The 25,331-nt window shown below is 37.2% G+C and overlaps 1 protein-coding gene across 1 annotated transcript in view; it reads right to left on the bottom strand.

Moving 5' to 3' along the window:
- Positions 1-12,168, bottom strand: part of LOC140322786 (NXPE family member 3-like) — a gene marked incomplete in the record, with an annotated part of 61,173 nt that extends 49,005 nt beyond the window's left edge. The window contains 2 exon segments of the mRNA XM_072399389.1: positions 6,119-6,628; positions 11,935-12,168. Coding sequence (XP_072255490.1) covers positions 6,119-6,628; positions 11,935-12,009 — 585 coding nt within the window.
- Between the last annotated feature and the right edge of the window lie 13,163 nt (positions 12,169-25,331).

Below are 25,331 nucleotides of genomic sequence, written 5' to 3'. Positions count from 1 at the left end.
TTGAGAAAAAACACTGACCTACATATTTAGCACCAGTTCAGCTGCCCCAAACACTGCCCAAGTTCTTAATGTACCAGTGTTTGACTATTGGCAGCCACGAGTAAAATACAGGGTTTAATTTATGGGTTCAAGGTAGTAATATCAGCCCTGCAAATTCACACCTATCTAAAGCTAGCCTTACATTTTCTTTTCTTTTATTACAATCAATTGAATTGGATTCCTTAATGAAAGGGGTTTTGTATGTACAGTCACATCCCACTTTTATTTATTCACAAACGAGTACAAAAAGAGTACCTTTACATTGTTAGGGATTTTGAAGTGGCAAAAAACATTACAACATTTTTTTTTAAATGTGTTTCATTTTTTTAAATACAACCATATGGATAAAATTTTATAAAACATTTTGTACAAAATACACAAATTTACATCATATTCCCTACTATAAAATGTGGTTGCCCATAGGAACCCAAGGTAGCTCACAAGCTTATGCCCCTGACTCCTAAAGAACCCTTATCTCAACCCGTTTCACAGAAACAAGTGTGCTTCTTCAGGAGAATGGAAGGGGATTTTTCTATATGACAGAAAAAATAAGTATAAATCATTCAATATGTACAAACTTTTCTTTCACAAATATCATATTCCAATTGGTTTACCTTTAAAAAAAAGTATGCAGCCTGAGCTTTAAACCCTGCAAAACAGGAACCAGTCAGAGCTTGAGGTGGGCAAAACAGCAAAGCTACCTCAGCACGGAATCTTCACCAGATGACTATTTATATCAATCCATAAAGTTTATCCAGTACTTGGAGTTCTCAAATAACAATCATTAACTTCATCATATTGACATATTCGAAAAAAAACTTAATGGCATGCTCTCTTTTTAGTAACAAAAGTATTTATTTTATATGTTGGATAACCTTCTGTGTGATAATATAGAGCGTTAATTACAGTATGGCAATATAATGAAGTTAATGATTGAACTAGTCAACACAAATTTTCTTGCCAAACAGATTAAAGTCATTTAAGGTTATGTTTGATGCACGGATTCCAAATAATGACCTCATAGAAAACTGAAACATGAAAATTAAGCAAAATTAGATAGATATGCCTACGTATACAAAATTACATTTTTGAAATACTTAATGTCAATATATATTCTATATTCAGTATATTTACAAAACTAATCACAATGAAGGCTTTGCAAAACTCAGTTTGTATGATTTCTTTTTATGCTGATGATCAGGACAATCACGTTGAAGGCTTCAGCAATAGCCGGCCATCATGTGTCTATCCCATCTGCCCTGATACCTTTCTTCCATCACCTTTATATCTTGATGGAACCTCTCCCCCTGTTCCTCACTGAAACCACCAAGGTATTCTGGAAATTTTTTCAAATTGCTATGGAGATAGTGTACCTTTATGCTCATAGTAGCACCCACATTTTTAGAGTTTAAGAGCAAGTTTTGTACCAGTTCTTCATACTTTTGTGCTTTATGGTTACCCAAGAAGTTCTTGACAACCATGACATAGCTGTGCCAGGCAGAAGCTTCAGTATCAGTCATGTAACTTGTGAAATTTGAATCCATTTCAGGGAAGAATCTACAAATGTATTTGAAGCAATCACCGTTCTTGTTCAGAGCGCCAACAAATTGCTTCATTAACCCCCCCAACGTTAACCCTGAGTGTGACTCGGGGTAGAAAAAAAATGCTGGAAACGGTAACCCCAAGTCACACTCGGGGTAGGTAAACCCATGGAAAACCTTAGTAAATAAAGCGCTTACCTGATCTGCCGGCATCCTTCTCTGCGATCCTCATCTTCTTCCTTCCTCCGGTCAGCGCATTCTCCGCACTCGATGAGTCACCGGGGAGTTCCCGGTGCGTAGGGATGTTCTGTTCGGGGCAGGGCGGAAAATTCAAATCTATTTGTATTGCATTCAATACAAAATACCTATATTGACACAATACAGAAGAATTATTTGTGTAAAAGCGGTAAATTGTCTTTCATGAAAATTTATTTTAAAGTATAAAATAACTGTATGAGTATAATATTTTTTTTTTCATTAAATTTAATAATTTTTTTTTTAAATTATTTAATTTTCTATTTTGACATGATTTTGTGTTTCAAACTTTAGTATACTCATTCTTATTTATTATACTGTAAAATAAATTTTCATGAAAAACAATGTACCACTTTTACACATATAAATCCGGACAGAAATGAACCGCCCAGGAGGCTAATCCCAACTTTGTGTGTAGTGGTGGGAGAATGTATTTTTCTTTGTCAATCATTGGCTCAGTAATGATGTTCGCTGCACCTTTTTTATGTTTTCCCTTGGAGGCCATGTCACTTCTTTCCAGTGATTCTGCTTTGCTCTACTATCACACAAGCAGATGAAACATGGCTACTTTGTGTTATCCACTTTGCTGTCCAAGTAGGAAGTTTACCTTTTTTAAATCAACACATCTGGACCATTGGTGTTCATGATAGCAAAGACCATTTTGATATTTTCATATTCATCTTTAAGTTTTGTTGAGTGACCAATTGGAATTGATGTATAGCAGTTTCCAATATGCAGTAAAACAGATTTCAAACTTGGAGTCTATGAAAAGCCGCCAGTCTTCTGCTCGGTATTCTGGTCCTCCCATATGGGCTAGTAGTACAACAGTACACAAAGGCCCTGATTCATTAAGAAAAATCGGAAGGTCGTTCGCGCAATTCAAAAACTGAATAAGCTTGCGGCCGGGGCTGCATATACCCAGCAGTTTTTCGCTGGTGAGATCGCATTAAAAGTCACTGTTCCCCTAAAAAAGCATTCTTTCTAAGGGCACACATATTACCCTTAGCCCTAAAAAAAACATCTATATTCTATTAAGAAAAAAGCATATTTTAAAATGACCTATTTCTTTCCTGTTGGGCAAGAGTTAACTAAGTTCAGCTCCTCTACATAGGCGCCTATATAAAGGCTTATGATGCCTCCTGCAGGTAAATCTTGCGACTGTCCGCGCGCGAAGCCTCGGCTTTGCCATCGGACTAGATTTTTGCCACAAAAGTCACAAGCACACACACGTTCTTGTTTGCTTTTTATAGATATAAATGTATATGTATATGTGTGTGTGTGTATATATAAATATAATTGTAATTACTATAGTTATTATAATAATTATAAATGTTTGTTCACATATTTTTTTACACTCATACTATTGTGTGATGACATATTTGAAAGTGCCAGTTAGTATATATCCAGCTTGATAGAAATTAGTTTGCAGTGATGTGACCACAAATGAACAGAGGAGTTGTGTGGCAGCAAATCAATATGAGTGCAAATGTCAGAGTAATAAATATGTACATAATACATTCAAAAACCAAGATGTGACTTTGAAAATGGGACAAAGGCAAACAGGGTTTTCAAGTAGTAGTTTGGAGTGGAAAGCATGCAGACATTTGTACTGAAAATTAGTTTAAAAAATGACAAAACATTGCAGAAGATTTGCTAAACAACAGAAACTCATTACAAACCAAGCACAAAAACATTGCAGCAAAAGATGAAACTAACAATAATGGGGATTACAAAGTCACATCAATGCATACCATCCAAGCACTTGATGACCCCCCCCCCCCTCCCCGCAAATCAGTCTAGTTAAATAATATTAATGAAAATGCATATGTATTTATATGCATTTAATTGTATTTTGACATGTATACACAAGTGAAATCACTAAACGTTTTTTTAAACCACCTTTCACAATAATCCTTTTTTAAATTATTTGATTTCTATCAAGACAAACGACAATGATATTTTAATTAGATCACAAATGCTTGGTGACAAATTTGTACAATTCATACTATTGTTAGATGACATATTATGAAGTGCTTACTAGTATATATACATCTTGATCTCAATTAGTTTGCAGTGTTGCAAAGGAAACCAAAAAGTATGAAAACAGTGCAACAAATGTAGCAATAAATAATTCATTTTGGTAATGAGTACAATGTAACCTAAAAAAGTAGCACTTACCCAAAAGAAGATGAAGCATTAAAGATTCTAATTGACCTGTAATGGACTGTAGATACGCACAGAACAGAGAGCAGGTGCACGCTAATTAATTGCTATGATCTCACCAGTGACAGCTTAACAGATCCTCCTTAATTGCGCAGCTGAAAACTAATCGCCTTAATTGGCAGATTCGCGCCCCCTATTGCTCATTATTATCAAGGCAGGAATCCGGCTGGCAGTGAGGGGGCGAGTGTACGAGCGCACTCAGCTCCAGACCGCAGGAAAACGGCTCGCTGGAAGCGCGAACGTACGCGCGTTCAGCGTACGCCCATTTTATTGATGAATCAGGGCCAAAGTCTCCATCTTCACTGAAATATGGTCGGAGTGTCACTTCTCTTGTCCTATAAACCGTTATTTTTAACTTCCGGTCTCAAACTCTTTTCTTTTAGCCTGGATGCTTGTTTTGTTCAGATGCTGTATTGACAGACTTAGGTCATGTATTAAATCTTTGAGCTCTTTTTGGGAGAACTGCTGGTTTGATGAAACACTTCCTTCAGATTCACTTCCTGCTAACTTCTGGATTACACTCCCTGTATATCCTCCATGTCGGATACAGGAATATCAGGGAGTGTACTGAACACTGGTATGGGAACATAGGCACCATGCGGCACAAGTCGTCTTGCTGATTCCAAATCAAGGCATTCCCACTTGTTTTTCTTCTAACGATTGAAACCTTTTACATTCACAGCGCAAAAATAACAATCATTAGGATGATTTTTGGGCTCTCGTCATACCATTGGTACACCAAATTTCAAACTTTTCAGTTTTCTATTTTTCCATTGACGTAGACACTGCACAAGTTTTGCATACCATATGGGGAGCCCAATACTTATCTTGGTACTCCAGTTCATTACCAAAAGATGCAAGATGTGCTTGTTTCACAATTTCTGTAATTTTTCTTCTCTGTTTTTGCTGAGAATATTTACCAGAAATGTAACAAAATACATTAGGGTCAATTAAACAACTTATTAAAGAACTCATTTCTGTAAAAAAACAAAATGTATGAATAAAAATAAGTCAAATGAAAGTTCCATGAAACTAATGCTACAATTAATTATTTAAAATGCAAAACATCAGTGTAAATAAAGATTGATAATATTATGCTGTGGTATCATTCATTGTTGGTAAAATCGTCTATTCTGATTCCTGTATACCAAAACTAGAGCCAATTCAATGAAACTGATGTAATTTCTAGATTCAGCAGTCCTGAAATACAATAAATATATTAAAGTGAAAAAATTTTTTTTACTGTTGAGCTGTGTTATTGAGAACTCCAAGTGGGAAACAATCTCATTAGTGATATCTTTTCTTAATATTCAACAATGAATCAGTTTCTAAAACATATAATGGATAAACTTTATGGATTGATGTAAATAGTCATCCGGTGAAGATCCAGCGCTGAAATAGTTTTGCTGTTTTGTCCACCTCCAGCTCTGAATGGTGCCTGTTTTGCAGGGTTTAAAGCTCAGTTATTATTGCATAATTTTTTAAAAGGTAAACCAATTGGAATATTATATTTGCGAAAGAAAAGTGGAATTGTGGAATTTATACATATTGAATGGTTTGTACTTATTTTCTTTGTCATATAGAAAATTCACCTTCTATACTCCTGAAGAAGGAGATTTGTTTCTGTGAAATGTGTTGAGATAAGGGTTCTATAGGAGTCAGGGGATAAGCTTGTGAGCTACCTTGGGTTTCCTATGGGCAACCACGTTATTTAGGAGGGAATGTGATGTAAATTTGTGTATTTGATCATGTACAAAATGTTTTATGAAATTTTATCCATATGTTGGTAAATACAAAAATATGAAACAAATTCTAAAAAAAAATTTTGTAATGTTTTTTCCCACTTCAAAATCCCTAACAATGTAAAGGTACTCTTTGTTAGCTTACAATGTTTTTTACAAGGGGAAGGATGGAAAAATCATCAGTCCTCTGAAAAGCTGGGGAGAACAGTGAATCACCATGTGCTATAAGCATCTGGTTAGGGATAACACAGAACTGGACTAGTACAATCCAAAAGATCAAATGTACATACATATAGGATCATCATTTAAATTAATTACCTTTTCCGGGTAACCTTCTCTTTTCTTCTTCAGAACATCAACAGCCTCGCTGGAGTGGATAAGTCTGATATGGACCTGGGCTTCCCCCACCCATGGTAGCAGGAAGGTGGCCAAGTAACTGCCATTTCCATAGTCTATTATATGTCCAGTGACTCCAGCTTTTAACGCTTTGGAGTGTAGCTTGACTTGGAAAAAGTCTCCACCATATTCCTTTGGTCTACCATTATGATCACGAGCTGTGATGACCACTTCCAAGGTCTCTCCCACCCTGTAAGTATCCCGTGGATTTTGCAGTTGGTAGTCACAATTCCTGGCACTGGTAGAAAATGTAAAATCTGTTAAAGTCGATGGAGGTTCAGGCCAATCGATATATTCCAGAAGCTCACTCAGGTTTGATTCAGTTTGAAGAACTGATGTGTTCTGGTTAATTTCAGGAGTTTTTTCAAAGGACTTGAAGAAAGGAAGTCTGTGTTCATCCAAAATATCTATTGATGTAAATCTATAAAAGAACTAAAATAGAAATAGACTTTAAAAAATTAGATAATGCAAGTAGTAAAGCAAGCTTAAAATAAAATCAGTATGGCTTCTACTGTAACAAAATAGATATATGAAGAGCTATCAGGCAGTATCAACAGGGTGTAGCTTTTGACTTTAAAGCCAACCTGTGGTTTGTCTATGCAGGGTAAATCAGTGGGTTTGCTTTATTCCCATTCTCCCAAGCAGCATATACTCAACATAAACCTTCAGTATTTCCATTCCACTTGGTGACTGACCTAGCGCAGACACATGAGTGCAGGAAGAGTGTCCTCAACCTTTTGAAAGCTTTGACTAAAGAACTTATGTAGAACTGCCTCCTTTGCTTTTGGTGGCTGAATGGAGCAGATGAGTAGACGGCCATTAAATTGTGTTGCTTGGGCACATGTTTTCTTTAGGCTGATCTATAACAAAAACCAAAACCATTTGCTCCCCCTGTTACTCAGATCCATCAAGTATACAAACAGATAATGCAGTTAATATTGGAGACATTCTTTGCCACCGAACAGAATTCCTAATTAAAGCTGAAGAAGAACTTTTGGCCAGGGTCCTTTCCTCCCCGTGTCATGGTTCATATCTGTCCGTCATTTGCAACCCTTATTTACAGTACAGCGCTGCATCATAAGTTGTCACTTCATAAAATACATTGGGGCGAATGTGAACTTTGGCTTGCTATATTACTATCACATACTTTTATTAATTTCCCTGCCCCTTATCTGGGTAATTCACTTTCTCACTTTCATTGAGCTATATATTTTTATATCTGGAGATTGCTGTCCTTACATATCCTGTAACATGCTGATAAACCTTTGTGTTTCAGTTGTGCTTCGACCAAAGAAAAAGTTGTTGTAGATCTACAAAACCTGATCCTGAAAATGTAAATGTTAATGCAAATAAATAAAGGTATCGCAGACAGTACTTAACTAATTTTTTAATGGGGTGTATTTTATTGTTTAAGCCTGTATAGTTGCAGAATGTCATATGGATAACGAGGAAGACAATCCAGGTGCAACGTTAGGATTATCCATAATGACAAAGAAGGCTAAACAAAGATTATAGAGATTTGTGTGCAGCTTAAGCACCAATTACATAAAAAGTCATAAAACATTTACATGTTTATTTTATGTTCTCTATAGATGACTGAAATTGTGTTCGTAACATATATGCAGTATATCTGGGAATTACCACCTCTAACAATATATTTACCTTTTCTAAAGATCAGAGCATTCTCCCTGACAATGGCCCTGATTTAATAAAGCTATCAAAGGCTGGAAAGGCTACACTTTCATCAGTAAAGCTGGGTGATCCAACAAACCTGAAATGGATCTGGTCAAAGATTCAAAACATTGGCAGCAAATAGCAAATTATGTTGAAGAAATGCATTCCAGGTTTGCTGGATCACCCAGCTTCACTGATAGAAGTGTAACCCCTCCAGTCTTGGAGAGCTTTATTAAATCAGGCTAGAAGGACAGGGCGATCTTTGTTGAAGTGCTTTGAAAATCAGTGATCAGGCAGGTCTTTTTTGCAGAAAGAGTCAGGCGATGTCCCTTCAGCAATAAAACCTTGTTACCTGCCTGCTTGTTGGGCTGGGCTTGCAGCTATGATGATATACCAGATATATGCTGGGCATATGGGGAAGTTTTATCATCCCAGTCCGGCCAGTCCCGGATTGAAGATCAAGACATACGGAAAGGGAAGAAGAACATGACGGTGCCCATGGTGGAACAAGTAACAGTGTTGAAAAAATTGCAATTAGGCAGGTAAGGTTGTTTTATTACAGAAGGGGCATTGCCTGTACTTTTTGTAATATCGAACCTACCTGGTTGCAATTTTTTAATTTTTAGATTTAGCTTTCAGTCATCTTTCAGGATTAGAATCTACCACCTGGTAGGTGACACTATCATATACCTGGTTCTTGGTAAACTGTGCATACAAAGTTACAATGTATGGTCTGATCCAGGGTTTCTCGATAAGGGGTTCCTCCAGAGGTTTCTAGGGGTTCCTTAACCTCCCCAGAGGTAAACCCGAGTGTGCTAGAAGCGGTAACCCCAAGTCACACTCGGGGTAGCTAAAACAGCGAAGATCAATAGTAAATCCAGCCTTACTTGATCCGCCGGCGTCCTCCATCGTCCCTGGCATCTCCTCTCTTCCTCCGGTGAGTTCTCGGTGACGTTGGTGCGTGCGGACGTTCTGTTCGGGCCGCAGCGGGAATTTCAAATCTATTTGTAGTGTATTCAATACAAAACAATTGTATTGAATTCAATACTTTGGATTTATATGTCTAAAAGCAGTACATTGTCTTTAATGGAACATTTTTCTACAGTAAAATATATTAGTATGAGTATATTATTTATTTTTTAATTTTTTAAAAAATTTTTTACCTTATTTAATTTATTATTTTGACATGATTTTGTGTTTCAAACTTTATTATACTCATACTATTAAATTATACTATTTTCATTTTATTTCATTTTCATGAGAAACAATGTACCACTTTTAGACACATAAATCCAGACAGAAATGAACCGCCCAGGAGGTTAAGCAATGAGCAGTTTGTAACTTTTATGTCAGTTCAATAGATGTCAATTACTTTTTTTTTTTTTTTTTTTTACTATCTGTAAGGGTAACATTCTTCTCAATGGCCAGCAGGTAGGTACTAGGTGGTAGGCATTGTTCCTACTGACCACCACAATAATATACTGTGAGCCATGGATATAGTAATTATAGTAAAGGTCCCTGAAGACCTGGAAGTTATGTCAATGGTTTCCCCATCTTAAAAAGTTTGATCACTGGGGGAGAGAAGATGAGGGAGATGCTTCCTCTTTCCTGCAGCAAACTTTTGGCATCACCTTAACCATGGTGAACTTCCTGGCCTGCAGCTTCAGGTGGCTTTTATTGGGCAAATATAAGATTTTCCTTTAAAAAAAAAATCTATTGTATACTGTGACATGTCACCTAGTCACACCTTGTACCTGACCCTTAGCTGTCTGGCTGTTTTATTGACGCTTTATATTTTCGCTCACCCAGAACAAACATGTTGTTAAGAAAAATCTGAGAAGAAAAGGAAGCTGGTAATATAAAATATTGAAACGAGAGGATCGGCATTACATTACATACTATGTGTGATTTTCAATGGCGCAATGGTTAGCATTCTTGCTTTGCAGTGTTATTATTTTCTATGCAATCTAAAGACAATACTGCATAGGAAGCTGAAAAATACACTTTTTCATACATTTTTTTTACTATAGATTTTTTTCATTTTGACACAAACTTTAGAGTTGGTACAAAACATTGGTACAAAGTTGTTGTTTTTTACAAATACAATGACAACAATTTTTTTTAATAAAATAAAACAGTAAAATAAAACTAAAGAAAAAAAATTAAAGCAAATTACCACAAAAGTTTTAATATTAATAAAAGTTAAAATAATAACAAAACGAGAAGTTAATACTAAACTCTAAGGGCTCTATTTATAAAACAGCCAATTGGACATTCTCTTCCTGGTGGGAATCAATTACCACCATTGAAACACATGTATCTGGAGGATTCCCACCAGGGAATGTTTGAGGGAATCTCCGATTCCCTGTTTTATAAATAGAGCTTGAAAATACATAAAGAAAAGACAGTTATGATCATTACATATTTTATAAATTCATTTATAAAATATATATAAATTCATAAAACATATATATACAATATATATAAAACCTATATAAATTCATTTTAATAATAATATAATTAATTTTAGATTAAATTTTGAATATTACTAAATTATATTTTAAATTAGAATATCATTATATCATGGAAATATTTACTTTATTATTTTACAAACAAATTTTATATCATGTGAAACTGAAATAGATTGTGAAAATAATTGCAGGATGTGTCCATATATTTGTACAGACATTAAAAGATGGACCTGCATGACATTAAATAATTAGCTTATAATGAATACTATATATAACCCCTAAAAATATTTATGGTTATACAATATTTCTAAAGTTCAGGTAATGAGTATGAAGAGAAATTGTACAACACAGGAGGATTTATTTTAAATATTTATTAACATTACTGGCAGGTTTGCAGGAAAAAAACAATTATTTGCAAGGAGAATGTTAAGACTATAACAAAAATTTAAAAAAACCTAACCTAAATAAAAAAGCCTAACGATTAAAATAAAAATAACTAAATAAAATCCAAAAAAAAAATCTAACTAAAATGAATTAAATAATTTAAAATGAGTCATAAAAATATTGATGTTTCCTTCAGTCTGTATATATATTATATATCTGTATATAATTATACTGTCTCTGTATAATATTGGAACATGTTGAGAAGTGAGCAGCACATTTGGATTTCCTGATTACTCCATGGTAGTTTAGATAATTGGTATAGAGTTAGTCAAGAAAGGAAAATTTCAGAAGAAATTGTGCAAATTTTCCTGCATGGTAGGGCAGCAAATCATAAGCAAAATAATTGGACGGGACACAATGGAACTTGTTATCCTGCAATACATGGCTTGATCTGTGACGAAAGATTTGTGTACTGGAAGGTGCCTTTGGATCCAATGTGAACATTGCCAGATGCAAGAGAATTATAGTGGATTTCCACATATGGATATGAATATTTGGTGCATGGAAATGGCAGACCAAAGATTTTCTTTTTACTGACCTGTTCATCGATTTCAATTCAGCAAACTCGGTTCAAATTAAAGTTCAAATTAAACATTTCTCCAAAGGGCCAATGGTAATAAATATCCGTTAAAACAATTGATTTTAGTTAATCATTAGAATTTATGACTGATTATTATGAAAATTTCTTACATTATGCAGAACAATACTGTGTCTGTTCCATCGTACAATAGTTTGATACAATTGTTTGAAATATCTGACTATTCTGCTCGCTTCTGCTTTGTTTAAGATGAAGGAATGATGAGATTTGACTTTTTTAATGTTTATGCAAATTGTGATCAAAAATGTTAAAGTTTCTATAGAAATCATGTGACCACACGTGGACAGAATACAAAAACATAGCAAAAATTTTAAAAAAGTTTAAATTGTGATTTTGTTTAAAAAGTCCTGAGATGGACATTTGAATGTGATCATCCACAGAAACCTTTCCATCTAATAACCATGAAATTTCTATATTAGATTAAAAGTTATTCTGTTGTGTGATTGCACATGTTTGACCCACCAACAACCCACATATATCTCATTGGTTGCACTTTAATACACAGTCATTAGAAAAATAAAACGTATTAAATTTGATCTTCTTGTACTAACCCCAGCAATGCAAACCAGACAGAAGAACAGCAGCCAGCACTGTCTGTGAGTCAGCATCCTTGCAGGTAGAGTCATCTGCTGCTCTGTGCTAGGTAATGCAGAGTATTGGAACACCTGAACTCCACCTGGATACTGCCCAGCTTTTAATACGTAACATCCTACAACTAAGCACAACAGAATCTTCCATTTTCATAAATATGTGAAAGGGATTAGTATCATGTAAATTCATTTACCATAGCGTACTGAGCACCCCTCCGTCATCTTATACACCTTCTTGCATTGCTATCCCCACACCTTTTTCTTTAATGTATACATATATTTTCTTAATCCTAAATGAGTCCTAGCACATCATGTAATGGGTCTGATTTATTAAAGCTCTCCAAGGCTGGAGAGGATACACTTTCATCAATGAAGCTGAGTGATCCAGCAAACCTGGAATGTATCAGGTCCAGGGTTCAAAACATATGCTTTGAAGAAATCCATTTCACGTTTGCTGGATCACCCAGCTTTACTGATGAAAGTGTATCCTCTCCAGCTTTGGAGAGCTTTAATAAATCAGTCCCAATCATGTGCAGGACCAGTTTTAGTATGTGGCATACTAGGTAATTTACCGGGCTCCACCTTCTTGCAATTGGAATGCTGTGTATTTGGGACTCCTATTTAGTATTTGCCAAGGGCCCCATATTTGTCTGAAACTGTCCTTATCGATGTGGTAGCAATCCCTGCAGCATTCACCTGTTAGCTTAGGGTAGCTTGTTGTCCCACCCTTTTGGGGAAGGTCCTCGACACCCTTGGCTCCTAGGAAATAAGAAATGAATGCTGGGTGTCATTGAATAGAGAAGATATTCTGCAAGGGACAGCCAGCGAAGGTGAGTATTGCAGCCAGGGCTGCTCTTTTTATTTACCTTCCCCAGCGGTACACCTGAGTCTGGCTCGGGGGAAAAAAAGATGCTGAAAGCGGCAACCCTAAATCAAACTCGGCGTAGCTAAAACAATAGTAAATAGAGCCTTACCTGATCCGCCGACGTCCTTCTTCGCGATCCCCGTCTCTTTTCATTATCCTCATTTTTTTTTAAATTTATTATTTTTAAATGATTTTGTTTCAGACTTTGTTATACTCATGCTATTATATTATAATGTAAAATACATTTTCAGGAAAAACAATGTACCGCTTTTAGACATAGAAATTCAGACAGTAATGAACTGCCCAGGAGGTTAAACAACTCTTAAAACATCACATTTGTTACTTTATATAAAAGGGTAGATAACCCCGTTATATCAAGGGAAAAATTTGCTTTTTTTGTTGTTTTTTTTCCAACATACTAAGCATCACTCATTCGCACACCTGTGCAAAGCAAACCTGGAATGGATGAAAAAATTGATTTAAAAGTCATTAGTTTGCAAATGTTTTCAATTCTGGACCATATCCATTCCAGGTTTGCTGGATCACTCAGCTTCACTGAAGAAAGTGTATCCTCTCCAGCCTTGGAAAACGTTAATAAATCAGGACCATTGCATTAAAAAGCTGCATGTGAAGGAGATGGAGCTTGGTTGTAGCTTGCCTGGCCACTCCTGGTGTTCCTGGCTGCCCTCATGTCTTCTAAGAATCGGTACCACTTCTTGAACTGTATTATCAACAAGAACACTTTTTGTAAATCTTAGTTTAAGTTCAAATACTGGAGAATCTTTAATTTTTTAAATTTGTAATATATTTTAAGTATTTGTTTGTCAATGTTTCAGTTGTGTATTTATAGTTGAATAGTATAAGGCAGCCAATCTTCAACCAGAATTCCATGGAAAGGGTTCTTCCAAAAGTTGCCAGTGGCTGATTGACCTCCCATTACTTGGTGCTTGCACAGCTCAAGGGAAAACCCCACTTGGTGAAGAACCAACTGCATGAAACCAAGGACCATTTTAGCTGTGGTGGGGGTATTCTAACAACTAAGATAAAATGGACATACTTCCCATTGGTAACCAATGCAAATAGTATTTTTCCCATTGATCGATTACAATCGGGCTCCCTAATGCCTGAAAATGATTTTATGGGTTCTTCAGGGGTAGAACGTTTGAAGAAGGCTGATATAAGAATAGTATAAGCTGGTAGAAAATAATAGATTAGTATTATTTGGTTTTATGTACTATTAGTTATTATTAATATATTTTATCAGTTGATGTTTGCTAGTGTGTACTTATTAGTTTGTTAGTAGAAAGAGTTTATTACTTTGGTGTATGTGCTGCTTCTAGTGTACGTGCTGTATAAACAGAAGTTGGAACAAGTTAGAACAACAATTTGTAAGAGATCTGTGTGTCTTTTTTCTGTTCTATTATGATAGTAATTTGGTATTCATACTAATGTTGGCCTAACAATTGACAAATTAAGAAATAGCTTAGATTTCAATGGCAATCCCCTTGTACAATTGCTCAACAGTTTACATTTTTATTTTGTAATACGGGTGTTGTGTGTGCTTTTCTTATACAAACAGATATTTAGGAGAAATGACTGATCATATACAGCAAATGTAACATTTGTTTAACAGATATTGTCAAGTCTTGCAGCTGATTTCCACAATGACCTAGGAGTAGAATTTTTATGATTCTGGGTTTCTGCATTTGGAATACTGGGTGTTTGCAAATGTAGGTTAGGCTCCATGCCTATGATCATTTCGACTTACATGTATAAAGGACTAGAGGACACTTATCCTATTGGCCACTGGATAATTAACCTCTAGTGCAGCGGATCGTACACTGTTCTAAAAAGCGGGGTTATTTCTAAATTGAAAATACGATCTTCATAGGCGATTTTACACCGGCCATTTTCGCTTAAAATTCGGTAAGAAAGAACATCCGCATTCGCCGCGATATCGAGTTTTAAATTCTCGCTCATCCCTATTGGGAACGTGATTGTGGTTGACTGCAAGTCTTAAACATATTCAACATAATATTTATATAACATAATACACAGAAAAATCTATTCATAAGAATGAGATGATTTTCTTTTTCACCTGCTTTGTGCAAGAAAATAAATGAAATCCTTCTGCTAAATTAGCAGCTTTTATTCATGGGGAATCAGATGGAATGATGTTACATCCACAACAACAAAGACAATGTGGTGTGGTAGTGTGTCCCTAAAATGTCAGGAAAAGTGTTAAAAAGGCTCCAGGGAAAGATAGTGTTAATAAGTTTCTAGGAAGAAACCAGGTTCTTTGGGGCCCTGGAGCTGGCCAAGGAAGTGAAAGGGTGGGTTCCTTGGCCCAACCCAATCCCTACTGGGATATATGCACCTGCAAGGGGAGTAGAAATTATTCCAGCCAGTGGGTTCCAGGCTGAGAGACAAAGAGAGAGCCACTGGGTTCCAGGCTGAGAGAGAGAGAGCGAGCCACTGGGTTCCAGGCACAGAGAGAGAGAGACAGTGGGTTCCAGGCTGAGAGAGAGAGAGCGCCACTGGGTTCCAGGCTGAGAGAGAGAGAGCCACTGGGTTCCAGGCAGAGAGAGAGAGAGAGAGAGACAGTGGGTTCCAGGCTGAGAGACAGAGAGAGAGCCACTGGGTTCCAGGCTGAGAGAGAGAGAGAGAGAGAGCCACTGGGTTCCAGGCTGAGAGAGAGCCAGTGGGTTCCAGGCTGAAAGAGAGCCAGTGGGTTCCAGGGAGGAGCAGGGAGTGGCCTGAAAGCGAGCCTGTGGGGAATTGAGCTGGAGGAGGTTTCTGTTGATGCTGCCCTGTTGATGTGGACCTCTTTGTTTGTTTTCTGGTCTGTGGAAACCCCTGGCTGGGAGATTGGACCTTCACAGAAGCCCTAGATTGGATTTACCCTTACTGTGGGGTCATGCTGATAAACTGAGGACATTATTTTTTATACTGTTTTTTAGTGGCTGACACAAAGCGGTTTCGTTTAGTTTATCAATAAAAAGTGGTGTTTTTGGAAGAAAGCCGTGCTGCTGCAGTCTGAGTTGATCCCCAAACTTCACAGTGGGCACAACATTTTCAGGAAGATAGCTGGATTTGGAGATCTGTATGTTGTTCTGGTATTATTCAATAAATAATAAATTATAAAAAAATGTTTCTTTCTTTGTCTTCATGTGTAATATATAAGTGAGATCACTTACAGGCATTTTTACCTAGTACTGTGACAGAGAAACAATGTTAGTTTTTGCAGGATGTTTATAGTTTTTTTCTTTTTACACTGTGGAATGCTGATCCCTATTACCAATCAGGAATATCTTCACATCAAGGGGGGCTATTTCAAGACCTTCATCCTCAAATTGAGTTTGCATGTTAGGGACTCCTTGGTTCCAGTTCCATGGCAATAAGCATTAAGGTACTGTCAATATGCTCTGTGCTGTGGTGCCCCAAATATTTACTTGCTTGTTCACAAAGGTTCAAGACTGCGATTAGACTGGTGGTGAGGTTGTGGTGCAGTTACCCCATCCTCATGCCATAGAACCCTGTCTAGGGGGAGACGTTCAGTACCAACTCACTGCCGCCTGGAGTCAAATCTGCAGACGCTGTGGTCCGAGGGACTGAGCGGCTGGTGAGCTGCCTGTTACACATAGCTGGCCACTTACCTTCTGTGACCCTCAATTTCTCTGGAACAGAGAGATGTTAGCAACTGGAAATGTCGGAACCAGTAAGAAACTCCTTATGCCATCCCCTTCTCCATTAACTGCAATGTAACTGCAAGTCGGGGACTCTTGTGGTTAAGGCCCCCTAAAATATTATTGCTGCACCGCCATCACAAGATAAGAAAAACTTTACCTATCATACCATGCTACCCTGCCAGGGAGTTCAAAAGTCCTACCTGGTTCCTATGTTCCAGCGACAATCTCCATCGGTGCCCACAGCGTCCTCCAGCCATGCCCGGATCTTCTTCGCCTCGCAATGCCGGCCGGGCATCTGTGTAACCTGGCAATGTCCTGCCAGTATCTGAGCCCCCGGCGTGTGAATGTTGGGGATGTGAGGCCAGGGGAAACAGATGCGGGCCGGGCATCTACTCACGAGGCAGGAGGGCACAACCAGGCAGGAAATGTAAACTACTTAGTATTTTTAAATGTACCGCTTTTACATTTAAAAATACTTGGTATTCATACCGCTAGGGAGGTGAATAAAATGTTGCATTCATAAAATGAGCATCAAAGGGTGAGTGCAGAAATTCTTGATTTGTCCGTTCCTTTATTAGGTGCATGTATCTTACTGTAACTAGAAATATTTTAAATTGATTTTAAAATAAAACTATTTTATTTTTAAACATACATATTTATTGTCTGTTTGCATTGTGGCCTATGGGTTTTATCCCAATGTCAAATGCGGCGCCCAGATAAAAAAAAAGGTTGGGCACCACTGATGTAAGCAATTAAACATGACATAATAAATTACTGAAAAAATTGCACTATTTACACATTTAGGGTAAATAAACCTGGAAAACTAAATAGATGAGGTTATATATCCTAATCTAAAATCTATGGACTTTAGGACATTGCCACCAACATGCAAAACCAAATGCATTTGAACCCATCCTTGAAAGTAAAGGGAGAGGGTGAGGGTTTAGTTTATGAAGGTGTATAGAAACCAAATGCCATCTCATCAAAGTCTTATGATTTGCCTCTATAAAAGCTGTTTTGGGGAGACTTCAGATAAGGAGCAAGTTAACTTTTTCCATCCCCTAACCCTTCTTTCTGTCCCAAAATCTTTATCCAGTTGAAACCTAGAGTTTGTGGAAAGGGTCCAATAAAGCAAGCTACAGCATTGAGATTCTATGTCTGGAAGCTGCTAAAGTTTTGTAAGTCTGTTCAAATTGGGTGAACTGATGGGGAGGAGAATTATTGTAGTAGTGATAAAAAAAAGTGTATTTAATAAAAATCGGAATTTCATTGATGTAAAAGTATAGTGGCTCAGTGGTTATCACTCTGGCTTTTGCATGGCTGGGTCCCAGGTTCAAATCTTGTCCAGAACACTATCTGCATGGAGTTTGCAGGTTCTCCCCGTGTTTGCGTGGGTTTCCTCCGGGTACTCCAGTTTTCTCACACATTCCAAAAACATACAGTTAGGTTATTTGGCCTTCCCCAAAACTGTACCTAAGACTGTATTAATGACATATGACTATAGTAGGGACATTACATTGTGAGCCCCTTTGAAGGACAGCTAGTGACATGACTATAGATGTTCTACAGCTCTGCGTAAAATGTTGTAGCTGAATAAACACTACCGTATTTTTTGCCGTATAAGACGCACTTTTTCTTCCCCAAAACTGGGGGGGGAAAGTTAGTGCGTCCTATACGACAAATGTGTTATAAAATAATTAAAATAATATACTCACCCGATACCCGAGCCTGCGTGTGTCTCTTCTCCTCGCTGGCTGCATGCAGCGTGTGTCTCTTCTCTCCTCTGGCAGCGCGTGTCTTCTCCTGTCTGTAAAGCAGAGCGAAAGAAGCCGGCACAGCGCCACCTGCTGTTCCCTGTCCTAACTGCCGTACAGTGGAAAAAAAGCACAGAGTGATCAGAAGGGGAATTTGAATGGCACAGAGTGATCGGAATACCGGTATGAATGGCACATGAGTGATCAGAAGGGGAATAATCTTTCAGAATCTTTTTTTTCTAGATTTTCCTCCTTTAAAATTGGGTGCGTTTTATATACGGCGAAAAATACGGTAATTAAAATAATAAAAGTAGGTACCTTGGTTTAAATTCTGACCAGTTTATATTTGAGAATATACAGCCTATTCAATGCATTAGATATTCATCATTCAACTAACTATCCTTAATAAACAAAGGTCTATAAAATGACTTATTAACCTATAATAATATTATACATACATATGATACTGCCTTAACATAAACAATGTAATGCCCAGACCTATAAACACCGCCCTACTGAGTGCAGGTGGGAATTTTTCATATGGACGTATTATGACAATACTGATAATGATCATTATAAAGAAGAACTTAACCAAATAGATGCTGAAATTCTCCAAATCTGCTTATTCTGCAACCAGGAAAGATGATGGCATCTTTTAAATATAACCTACAAATAAAAAGAATTAAGTAAAGAAAAAAAAGAAGGTGAAGAAGCAGCATGGCCATGAGTATCATGCAACTTCCAAGAGCCACACCGCAACTTTGGCCAAAAATGGATCCCAATAGGCAACCAAAGTCTGAAATAGCCCTTAGTGCAATTCAAAAGGAATTATTATTAGGAAGGATAGTAACAAAATTTACAAGGTAATGGCTTTCTGATAATGTCTATCTGGAAGTTCAAGACTTACAGATTATTCTAGACATTTTCAAAATTCTATTGATGGTCAGCTAATTCTTATACTTCACTTTCTTCTTTTTCTCACAGACTCACTCTTCGAGCACAGTTGATTTTTCACATACTTCAAAGAGCTTTCTAAAGGTTCTGCATTTGGTTTAAGACACGCAAACAAGACACACCATAGTCAAACTAATTTATCTGTTAATGGTATCAAGAGCAAATGCAATTTTTCATTAAAACACATAGAGGCTTCCCATAACCAGGGCTTCATAATAACAAGGCAAAGCCTTTAAGCTTGTTACATTGCTTTGATATTATTGCCAGAATGACAATAGAAATAATTGTCATTCTGATCACTCATGTGCCATTCATACCGGTATTCCCCTTCTGATCACTCATGTGCCATTCAAATTCCCTTTCTGATCACTCTGTGTCATGTATGTTAATAAAAATGATTGTTTTTTTATTATATGTTTTTCGAAAAGTGTTGGTAAAGCCACCAGAAAAAGTCCCATCATTGCAAGAATATGAGTATGTTTCTTTAAATCCTTATTGCTTTACTTCTAGATTCAATTATGGGGCTGGCTTTTATTGCTATTGGTCAGAACCATTCAATACCTCTGTTGTTTCATTGGATTTATCAAATCATGTAAAAATCAGAACTTTACTCTGTCAACAACTAGTAGATCAGATGGTTATACCTGGTAAATTATAAAATAATTTAATTGTTACCATTGGGATGGGGATTTTCAAGATCCCGTGTCAAAGGTTTCCAACACATGCCAAAATTAGGAGGCTTATCCCTCCACCACATTGTTCTATCACAGTATCTAGTTATGCATATTGACAGAATACATTCACATCAGTACAAGCACTAAACAGGCTACACTATGGGGTCTAATTAAGTAGTGAATCTAAAATTCATCAAAACATTCCTTGGTCAAGAATCTTCCAGGTCCATTTGCTTCAGTGACAGGAATTGATTCTCCACCAGGGAATGGTTCAGTGATTATCAGATGTGCTGCTCTATAAATAGGACCCAAATAGAACTCAAAAGGTTCCACCACATTATCTAGTTCAGCGGTCGCCACTGGTGGGCCACGGCTCTGGCCGGTGCGCCCCCCAGGGGGGTCAGAAGAAAGACCCAGCTGGGGGGGGCGCACGTGGTGCAGAGCTGTGGCCCACCAGTGGCGACCTCTGAACTAGATGATGTGGTGGAACCCTTCTAGAGCCCTTTGAGCATATGTATCGCAGGCTCAGGACGGTGGGCAGGTTGTGTCGAGAGGCCACCCACTGTCTCATTGCAGGCTCAGACCTCCGATGGGAGAGTGGGCGGGGTCTGGCATTATGACATCACTCCGGGGGAAGTTTCTTCCCCTTTGAGTGACACACGGCTGCCTGGTCCAGAGTCTGTGAAACTAGTGGTCCGTGACTTCCAAAAGGTTGGCCATCGCTGATCTAGTTGTATATCTTGAAATTCCTGCACATTATTACAAACACTAAAAATATATAGGTCAGTGGCAGCAGCTGATTTTCCACTAGGGAATGTTTAAGGGAGGTCAGATTCACTGCTTTATAACTAGACCCCTTTGTATCCCAATTATAAAGGGCAATCTGAGACTTAGATTAACAATTTTGTATTGTCCAGTTTCCTGATGGTCATTTTTGTAGGGACATAGTTATAAAATTGGCAATGGGTTTTGTTCCCTGGTGATCAGGGTTTCAAAAATATTAATGTGAATGCCCATTTTCAATGAAGTAATGATCAGAAACTGAATGGAGCAACTGGATCTTCTAAATGCTACAACATAAGGGCCAGGGTGTCTCCTCTTCTTTTGCGTCTCATCTCTGATCTTGGTCTAAAGTCCATAATTTGTACCTCTATTACTCCCTCCTATAAACAGTGACTTATAAATAAAAGATAATGAAAAGCCATTTGCTGAGTTATTTAATGTGGTCTTACATTTAAAGCTCTTATAAAGACATTATTTTATATTGTCAGCTGCCTTGGATATTCTGATAAGTAGATAATTTTGTTGACTTAGCCCAGCTAGACCTTTCCGGTCCATGGCAATAAACCATCCAGATTTATTTATGTACAGATGTCACCGCTGATGTGGATTAGAAACATGCAGCACAAATACAAATGATCTACTCTTGTCTAATTGTAGACTGCTATGATATTACATCACCGTCAGATAGCTGACCTTTTGTGCTTTGGAGAGTGATGGTAAAGTATTGCGGCTGTAACATGGTAACAGTTGGTCTATTTCTATTTACGGCTTCTAGAAATTCGAAACGTCATCCCTCTACTAAGCTGGCCCCAACAATCTTCTAAATGTCTGGGCAATGTTTGACAAAAGCCATATGCAGTGCCAATTATTAGGCCTGGGCACCCTTACATAAAGGGACTTGATATGTTTCCTCGGTGTTCTTGATATGGATTAACATGTTTCTACTGTGTTTCTTGACATCAAGTTCCTAATTGGGACTTCATATGTTTCCTCTGTTTTCCTCGATATCAAGTTCTTGACATGGACTTGATATGCTTTTTCTGTGCTTCTTGATGACACGTTCTTGATATCCATTTCATATGTTTCTAATCTGTTTCTTGATATTTATTTGATGTTTTTTCTGTGATTTTTGATATCAAGTTCTTGACATGGAGTTGATACAGTGTTTCCCCTATAATAAGGCATCCTCATCAAATAAGCCACCCCCGATTTTTGCTAAAATAATTAAAACAAGGCACTCTCCCGCGAATAAGACATCCTCCGATACCTGATACTGTGTGTGTCTCCTCGATGGCTGCAGTGTGTGTCTCCTCCTGGCTGCAGTGCAGAGCGAAACTGAAAGTAACAAGCCCGCACACACGCCCCCGCGACTCCGCACCAGGAAGGACAAGCAAGCTGCTGATCCCTGCCCTAACCGAGTCTGTTACCCGGCCGTACCGTAGAAAATGGCACATGAGTGATCAGAAGGGGACAATCAATGGCCCAGAGTGATCAGAAAGGGGACAATCAATGGCACAGAGTGTGATTTTCAACAATAAATGTGTACTATAGTCTTCTTCATGGAAAAATAAGACATCCCCCTGAAAATAAGACCTAGGGCATATTTTGGCATTTCAAAAAATATAAGACTGCTTTATTATAGGGGAAACAGGGTAGTTTCCCCTATAATAAGGCAGTCTTATATTTTGTTTCTTTGTTTCTTGATATTAAGTTCCCTAATAGGGACTCGATATGTTTCTTCTGTCTTACTAAGTTCCCAATAGAAATTTGATATGCTTCGTTTCTTTTTCTTGCTGTCAAGTTCTAGGTAGGGACTTGATATGTTTCTTCTGTGTTTCTTGATATGGATTTGATATGTTTCTTCTGTTTTTTGTGATATCAAGTTCTTGAAATTGACCTAATAGTTTCTTCTTTGTTTCTTGATATTAAGTTCATAATAGGGACTCGTTATGTTTCTTCTGTGCTATTTGATATTAAGTTCTCAATAGAGACTTGATATGCTTCTTTTCTTTTAATTGTCAAGTTCTTGGTAGGGACTTGATATGTTTCTTTACTGTTTTTTGATATGGACTTGATATGTTTCTTCTGTTTCTTGGTATCATTTTCCTAATAGGGACTTGATATGTTTCTTCTGGGTTTCTTGATGGAGACTTTATATGTTTCCTTTGTGTTTCTTAATATGGACTTGATATATTTCTACTTTTCTTGATATCAAGTTCTTGATAGGGATATGCTTCTTTTATGTATTTCTTCTGCAATAAAATAAACGTACCTGTCTGTTCAACTCACCTCTCTTTGCTCCAGATTCAGTGCTGACATATTTTTTTGGTTCCAGGTTTATGACCTTCAACCACTTTGATGGGTTAATCCGGAATAATGTAACTCCTGCGCATGTTTCTTCATTTCCAGCAGCCAGGTATGCCAGGATCACGCACTGATCTGAGCATGTTCAGCTCATTGTACATTATAGAAAATATTGTGACCTAGCAGGGAGCTTTGCTCTGTTTGTAACAATCTGCTTGCCCACAATTCCACAGTTTTTTAATTTTTCAGTTTATTTCTGCTTAATGAGCCACTTTCCTATAAATAGAGGAAAATAAACTCTGGGCTGAATCAACATGTGACCAGACATATCATCAGAATTTTAACGTTCTGTAAAAGGGTCACTTTCCCTTTTATTTTTCATTTAATTGCTTATTTTTATTTTTACTTTTTATTTAACCTTTCTTCCCCTCCCATCTTTACTGCCACGGCAGGAAAAACTGAAGAAAAACTCATGGGGTACTCATGTTACATATCCTAATGGGCTGTAGGCCTTTCCTTTTGCGCAGGTCCGAACATGCGCAGAGATCGGTGCTCATTTATTTACATTTGGTGGAAGACACGGCAGCTGATCTTGCGCATGCGCAGTATGAGAATGGGTAACATCATCAAGAACCTGAAGGAAAAAAGATGGTGGCATGAGACATAATGGGAAAAGAAGCCAGGAAACAAGGAAGATGGAGATTTGCTGGGTGCATTAAGAACACCAAAGACCTTTCAACAGGCTGGGTGTGCTAAGTACATATAAGTCTTTCAACAAGAAAGTGTAAGTGAATTTTTTTATGCCAGTAGAGGAGTAGAAGAGTGAATAATATTGTTCCAGAGTTAAGCTTTAATGTTTTAGAGTTGGGTAAAGGCCAACAAAGGAGATTACCGCCCATTTTATTAAAAAAAAAAAACTTGGAAATATGCTGACGGGCAATGTCCTGCTTACTTTTGTTTATTGAGTTTAAATGTAAGGAAGTACACAAACCTCTTTTGATACAATGAAGAGTTTATGGCACAAATTGTATAATGACTTATTTAGTGCCAGCTGGAGTTCAGTTCAGCTGGAGTTGTGCCCGGTGAGAAGGAAAATTACTTATAATTTTTAGCTGCATCATGCTTTACAGTGGGGAAGTGGTTGGAACTTTAGTAACATTTAAATTGCAATATGTGTCCATGTTGAAAAGATTTCCTCTCACTTCCTGTTCTTTCTGAAAACTGTGACTTAGACAGAAAGTGATGGAAAATCTCCTTTATGAGTGCACAGCAATTAAAAGATAACCGAGATTCTCATTATTCTCGACTTTCCTTACTCTGGTGGAAACGAAGAAATCCTTATTTTCTCTCTGCCGGTATTTAATGTAAAGTAACTTTAAAATTATATTACAAATTCCTCTGCCAAATAAGTAATCCTGATCCGGATAAGGAGATTAGCTTTGTGTTCGAAACAGAGGAATTAGGCAGTGCCAGGAACTGTGGGAACATCGAATTCGCATAGTTGGCATTTCACAAGCTTCTATTTCCAGAAGTCTGTGGGACTTTGTTCCATCCTTCCCTTTTTTTCAAGTATAACACACAGATGTGAGCAAGATGATACAACATTTATTGTAAAGTTTTGTATGATTTTGCCTCTAACTTCTGGAGAAAGGAAAAAGAGACTTTTTCTTGAAGTATGAAGATCAATGACACGTCCCCATTAAAAAAAAATAATACGCAAAAAATGATTGGTACATTTCCATTACTTTACCTTAGGAATGAGAAGGAAATCACTTTTATTTACTAACCTTCCCTAGGTGTTCCAACCCCGAGTGTGACTCGGGGTTACCACTTGTAGCAACTTTTTTCTACCCTGAGTCACACTCGGGTTTGGAACACCTAGGGAGGTTAAGGAATATTTTATTATGTGTCAGTTGCCCATAGAGAACTCGCTATTTGTTATTTGTAATTTTGGAACGAAATTTGAATTCAATTAATCACCTAGTAAATTACATCAGATATTGACATCCTAAACTTACTTCCACATTACTGGGAGGTAGGATAAATATTTGTTACTAATTACTTTATTCTATAAATAGAGAAAAAAATATTTTTTTTCCGCTTGGTCATTTGGAATGAGGATAATGATATTACTTTCTCTCTTCTTTTTTTCTCATTTTTGTATCACAATTCAAATGCATTATTGTTTCCTAAATATACAAATAATCAGCTTCTCCACCGACCCAATCAAATAGTCTCACCACTACAATTGTAGAACTACAAACTAAGAACTAACCTTTTCATATTTTTAACCCTAATACATATTGCTATTTCTATCAGACCCCTATCCAACGCA

Source organism: Pyxicephalus adspersus, chromosome 2, assembly GCF_032062135.1.
Source record: "Pyxicephalus adspersus chromosome 2, UCB_Pads_2.0, whole genome shotgun sequence".
In the NCBI taxonomy this organism is placed as follows: Eukaryota; Metazoa; Chordata; class Amphibia; order Anura; family Pyxicephalidae; genus Pyxicephalus; species Pyxicephalus adspersus.
Note: the sequence above shows the minus strand (reverse complement) of the source record. Positions and strands in the feature narration are given on the sequence as shown.